This window comes from Garra rufa, chromosome 15, assembly GCF_049309525.1.
Source record: "Garra rufa chromosome 15, GarRuf1.0, whole genome shotgun sequence".
NCBI lineage: Eukaryota > Metazoa > Chordata > Actinopteri > Cypriniformes > Cyprinidae > Garra > Garra rufa.
Window position 1 is genome coordinate 12,543,228 of NC_133375.1, and position 6,823 is coordinate 12,550,050.

The following is a 6,823-nucleotide window of genomic DNA, read 5'->3' on the forward strand; positions in this document are numbered from 1 at the left end:
TTTTTAAAAAGCACATGGCTCCATAGCGCCATCTCTTGGCAATGTCGCAATGACCGTCATTTGTCAGTGCCTCACTTTAATGAGTGTGTAGATGACACGAAGCAGCGGACGTTAGCTACATTAAAAACAGATGGACGCTATTTGAATGAGTTCCTATGGAAACCGGAACAGAAAAGCATTCAATCTGACGTTAGAATTCGTAATGGCGGCGCTCATCGTTTACTCAGGAAAAAGGTCTATACGTTGTAACCGTTGCGGTCGTGTGTCACGTGATACGGCGTTCTAAAACGCGCCATTTAAGTTCAAATAATTACCCTTTAAAAACTCATTCTGAGTGTACCAGCACAGAACGTTCGCCTATTTATTGCATTACAGCGTTATTGACGCAAGAGGGAGCTAGACAGCCATTTCTCAGTGTAAGTGACAGGGCGACTGCACAGCAGCTAATAACAAGTCTGGATGAATGTTTCCACTCATCTTTTCAAGGTGAAGGTTAAGATTTTTAATTGGATGAGCAAGGCCTGCATCAGCACAAAAGGCCACCTTTTACCAATAGCAGTGTCTGAAAAAGAAAACAGTGACGGATGTTGGAGGTTGGCAACATAGTGGAGCGACATTCTGAAGCAGACAGGGACACTGCAGGGCACATTCCCTGAGCACTACAGCAGACAAGCTCTCAGTATGTGCTTCAGCACACACACACACACACATACACTACAAACATTTTTTCCCCTAACAACCACTGCTGAATCCAAAAGATGTGAGAAAGGTAGGAGAAAAGTATGCTAAATAATATCAAATGAAATTTTTGTATTAATACATTTATTTAGGCGACATTCATTAATCATTCATGAATATTGAGAACAATTTAACCACCTGTTTAGATATTACCACATCATAGTCCTGTAATTTGCATCAACCCCTGGTATTAAAGGCCTTAACTAACTAAAAAAGAGCCCTTTGCTGAAAAAAAAAATGATATAAATTCAATAGATCAGACGTTTAAACAGAAATAGGCTTCTTCTGATCGCTATTGTAAGAAACATCTAATAAAAATGTTAATTACTCTTTCGTCTTATGCATGATTTACTGCACAATTTCAAAAGACAAAATCTTAGTAACATTACTTTGACCCTAGACTGAACTATGGCATTACCCTTTAGATTAATGTTGTGTATGTTTGCATACATCTTTTGAATATGGCTTTTAAAAATAAGGCTTGGCTTGGAATGAGCAAGGCAGAGGTGGAATTTGGGTCTAAATGTCATGTTTTATGCAGGTTATCTCAGTTCTGGTTCATAAGGAATAAATGGACCATGGAGTGGCCTGAGGCTGGGATGTCCTGCACACGCAGCGCAATGGGATGCTGTGTTTAATCAAGTGAAAATATGTGGGCGAGAGAAGAGAACTCCTTAACATGATGCGTACTGAAAACTTTGTCACCCTGGGGACACAGAACACATTTAAGATGGTTGAAAACCCTGCGTAGATGGGGAGGTTTTATTGGAGTTGATGAAAATATGTTTCTTAATTTAAGGCAATGGCGGAACCAAACACTTAGGAACAACCACTTTTCTGAATATCTGAATATTCATTGTGGTTACAGTCCTACTTAATGGATATAGCTACTGCAAGCAAATTATACATAGTGTAGTATATTGCACAAACTAATTTGAAATGTGTTTTATTTTATTTTAGTTTTTATTATTAAAAGTGCATGTTACCATGTAGTCAGAACAACGCACACAATATTTATTGGTCATTAGTGTAAGATTTTGGGGGTTAGAAATAAAATACATATTTTAGGATATAAGAATGAAGCTGAAAAATGATCAGTATTTTTATGATCGTATTTGTGACCCTGGACCACAAAACCAGTCATATAGGTCATTTTTTGAGATTGAGATTTATATCATTTAAGGAAAATTAATAAATAAAAAAGTTGAAAATAAATAAGCTTTCCACTGATGTATGGTTTGTTAGGATAGGGCAATATTTGGCCGAGATAGAACTATTTGAAAATCCGGAATCTGAGGGTGCAAAATGTCCAGGGTCACATTTTTACATTTATCATTATAGAAGGTTACAAAAAAATAGATTTTTAATAGGCCTATACCAATTTTAAATGAAAGCTTGATTATCAGTATTACTCATATTAAAATATTAAATACACGTTTTTCAATAAACATGCATTGTTAACTATAATTTTGTGTATATTTCATTTTAAGCCTGTTAGCTCATAATTTTACATATAGGGCGTATTTAAATATTAAACATGTTTTCATTAAACATGCTTTGTAAACTTTGTTTTTTTAATATATGTTATCTGATAAACCTGTTAGCTCAGAATTGTATATATAGGACATAATTAAATATTAAATGCAGGTTTTTCATTATGCATTAGATATAAACCTGCTACCTCTGAAGTTTACATAGAACGTGATTAAATATTAAATACATGTTTTAGATGAAACTATTTTATCTGATAAACCTGTTAGCTCAGAAATTTGCATATGAATAAAGCAATTGCTTTTTTTGTCCCAGAATAATATTTAATTTGCTTAATTTCTAAACGTCTAGGAAAGACTTTGATCAACATGAATCATGCTTTTGAAGTTCTCTTTTGCATACTTAAGTATCGTTAACCTATAAACGAAATATCACAAATGAAGCTTAGACAATGAATGAGAACCTTGTTTTGGTCCATACATTGCATGTTGTGTTGTGTCACCCACAGGCATCTGATGATGCACACCATACGTTCCGCGTGTCCTCTCTCTCTCTCTCTCTCTCTCTGAATCATTTTTGGTTTATTCTCTAGCCCATCTCCCCTTACCTACGCGTCCTACCAGAATAGCGCTTATACCGCCTTACGGAGCAATCAGGTGGCACCAACTCCAAGAGGAGAAGATCTCGGCAGCATCATTTCAAGCCCAACATGCCATCGAGGAGGTGCCGATGTACTCTCAGCACTCTACACCGGGCTATTATATTCAAACGATAATAATGTGACACCTCAGAGGTCAGCCTTTACCTTCAAGGGCATTTTACTAAGCTGAGGATGAGTTTCACGCTCCCCAAAAGCGAATCAACGACCTCCCTACTGAGATCCACCGCACCGGCCAGGAGCGCGGCTCAGCCGCCTGATCATCCCGGAGCCCGGCGGATACACCATCAGCGTTCCGCGGCGACGGCATCTGGAGCGGAGACGGCAGATTGCGATGCGAGCTCGCGGAGACCCCTTTGTCACCCCTCACTGGTCGGTACCCGGAATAGCGCAGAGAAGAGCCACCCACAACACTCCCACTCCCATGGACACGCTCTTTCCACGGCTCACAGTCAGGAGGACCTGTCGGAGCTTCCAGATGGAAGGGAGCGCAAGACAGCCAGACGACACCACCATCATCATCACCATCATCACCACAACCGTCATCATCACCATCACCGCCACCGAGCTACCCGGGACGACCTGCCTCAGGAGCCCCGACCCAAGCACTCTCACGCTGCTCGCATGCCCACCAGAACTCAGTCTTTCTCCGAGTCCAGGGACGAACCGACTCTCTTTTTTGAGTCACCTCAACTGGCTCGACCGGGGTCTTCATCGAGCAGAGAGGCGTGTCCAGCCTCCACCGCCTCATCCTCGCCGGTGCCCGCATCCTCCAGCCGCTCCTCCCGGAGATCGGGGAGGTCCAGCGCAGCATCTTCTGAAGCGGACTTCAACCTGCGGCCGTTCCTCAGCTCAGTGTTTGGACAGGTAAGACCTGAACACACGCTGATAATACGAGTTTTATAATGGGTCTTGTTTAAATCGCTGTAAGCTGCTTTTATGGGGCCAACGACATAGACTTTATGCTATAGTAAATGTCAGTAGCCAGTCATGATTTTAGTTGAGCAAGGTTTAAACGTACAGTCAAACCAAAATGTATTCAGACACCTTCAACATTTCTCACATTACCACAGTTTATTCACTATAGTTTAGAAAACAGTAATAAAATATTACAATAACTCACTGTGTCAGAACAAATTCATCTTGACAATGGATCATATGACAATATTTACACAACTATAAATACTTTGTTGACCAATTACCAAGCAATGCTTAATTTTGTTCAGTCTGTGGTGTGAAAAAATGCATTAGCAATTAAAGAAAAAAAAAAAAAAAAAAAAAACACTTAAGCAAAACATGGTCAGGTCAATGTGTCTTAATAATTTTTGGTCCCAAATTGTTATCAGTGTTATTGGTAGTCCACTGTATGACACATTTTTGGGTATACTATGTCACAGTTTACTTTATTTTGCTTTCCTTATGTACACAAATGAAGTGTCCTCCACCCACTAGTAAAAAAATATATCAAAAATTATATCTGATGTCTGAATAATTTTTGGTTTGACTGTATCATACAAATGCTTTCAGTTCACTCACCAAGTTTATATGGTGGTACAGTCATTGAGCATTGTGCTAATGACAAAAAGTTTCATGTAAATGTTTCATGTACTCTTTTCGAGAAGGTAATGCACTATAAAAGTATCGCAAGAGTTGTCCACTACTATTAAAGTCAGAGTAATGGTATGTTTAGAGGGAAGAATGGGTATAAATTTGGCACTAATAAGTTCTTTCCATGTGTCTCATGAGAACAGTTGAATTTATCAAAATGTTTTTGATATGTTTTGTCCAGCATGGACTAAACATAATCTGCCCCTTATGTGTTGAAAATCTAATGAATGGTATAAAAAAGTTTCAATTAAATTCAAAATGGTGGACAGGCAATGCCATAGGCTATTTCGTGTAGAAAAATGGATGATATCATATTCCAAATAAGCAAATTATTCAAAAAAAAAAAAAAAGGCAGAATTAATCAGAATGTTTCAAACAGTTTAGTGTTTTTAAGATGGTGCCATCACTGAACTTTCCAGGTACCCAGGGCACACACGTAACAAGTTTTGTCATATGCCGAAACAAATTTTGTCATTTGTGACCCTGGACCACAAAACAAAAACCTGAATAAGCTTTCCATTGATGTATAGTTTGCTAGGATAAGACAATATTTGGCGGAACATTTGAAAATCTGGAATCTGAGAGTGCAGAAAAATCCAAATATTGAGAAAAGTGCCTTTATAGTTGTCCAAATGAAGTACAATGCACATTACTAATCAAAAATTAAGTTTTGATATATTAAAGGTAGGAAATTTACAAAATATGTTCATGGAACATGATCTTTACTTTATATCCTAATGATTTTTGCCATTAAAGAAAAATCAATAATTTTGACCCATATAATGTATTTTTGGCTATTGCTACAAAGATATGCTACTTAAGATTGGTTTTGTGGTCCAGGCAGGCTCACATATGCATATGCTGTCTAAATACGTCCTATGCCATTAGTATAATATGCGAAAAACAATGCACTGAAAGAGTATATGTCCAAATTCATAGTAAAATATAAAACAATTCCCAGATGACCAAATAGTTCCACCAAGATTCTAGAGTGCACATTCAGTGGACACTTTACTATACCATGAGGCCACAAGAGATGAGTTGTGAATGACACTGAAACAATGCTACTGAGCCTGGTAGGTCATGTGAGAGTAACAACCTGGTAGATGTAGTACGCATATCATCAGAGACTGGGCAGAGGCAGTCCACTTGCACATAGGCCTTCATTAAGATGCAGTCACATTAGCAAAATTAGTGAAATTTTGCAGGCCAAAAAGTCTATTGTCTATTACCAATAGTGTAGCAATAAAACACAGCAGACACATACTTTTAAACCAGCTTTCTGTTGGTCAATGTGCTGAATCTTGACCAACCTGTTGCAAAATCTGTGTGGGCAAATCTTTCGCCCTCATGTGGAATTCCCGATCACCTACTTTTCCTATTGAAATCACTGAATTTCAAATTTGCCGAGCAATGGTAAATGTGACCACTAGGGATAACGATATCAAAATCTCACAACACGATAATATCTCGATATGAAGTCCACGTTGCAATATTCATTGCGATAAAAAAAATCAAATGAAGGCTTGAAAAGTTTTTTTACTTCTGTACATTTTAAAGTTAAATTATTCTATCTAATGCACTTTGAGAGTTCAAAAGTATAGAGCTCCAACCTATGTTCTTAACTAAGAAAACTTAAGTCAGAAAAAAGTCAGACTCTCTTTTTATTTGTGGTATACTGTCTTAGTCTAAATTACATTCACAAATAAAACAATTGCACTGTAAAATAAATAAAAATAAATATTTCATAGGTATATTATTTTTTGCTGTACACTACAGTATAGGGAAATAACAATACTTCTTTCCTAATTTCTACACTTGAAAGAGATGTTTTGAATTTGAACTTCAGTAACATTACCCATTTTACACCGCTAGCTGTCAGCAATTCATACTGCACTTTTAAGCTTTTATTTTGACAGCAAACTCCAGCTTCAGTGAAAACAGGCTTACAAAATCATGTCTCACTACAAATCTAGTGAAATGCTATAATCATCTGCCACAAAAATAAAACATAACCTGACAAAATGGTGGTCGTTGCATTCCCAAAATGCATGCTAAACTCACAACACATGCAATAAACAAGTTCACTGTATTCCCTGTGAACTGAGCCATTCTGAGGCGCGGAAAACACCGGATCACGAGCAAAACAACAAAAACAGACTTGATGAAGGGATTAAGCCATATTGTGCTTTCGGTTTTAGTTTGACAGATACTGTGCCAATGGCCCAAATCACAACTTTAAATACCTTTTATTTTAGAATAAGAAGTTTAAATATATTTTAAAAACTACACTTTTAGCCCGGAAGACCTATTGTTTGATATCGTCAT

The 6,823-nt window shown here is 37.6% G+C and overlaps 1 protein-coding gene across 1 annotated transcript in view; it reads left to right on the top strand.

The window, feature by feature from the left end:
• Nucleotides 1-2,854: 2,854 nt before the first annotated feature.
• The window catches only part of cabp1a (calcium binding protein 1a), a 29,663-nt gene continuing 25,694 nt past the window's right edge, over nucleotides 2,855-6,823 (top strand). The window contains exon 1 of the mRNA XM_073819154.1: nucleotides 2,855-3,754. Coding sequence (XP_073675255.1) covers nucleotides 3,062-3,754 — 693 coding nt within the window. The 5' untranslated portion in view covers nucleotides 2,855-3,061. The remainder of the gene's footprint in view (nucleotides 3,755-6,823) is intronic.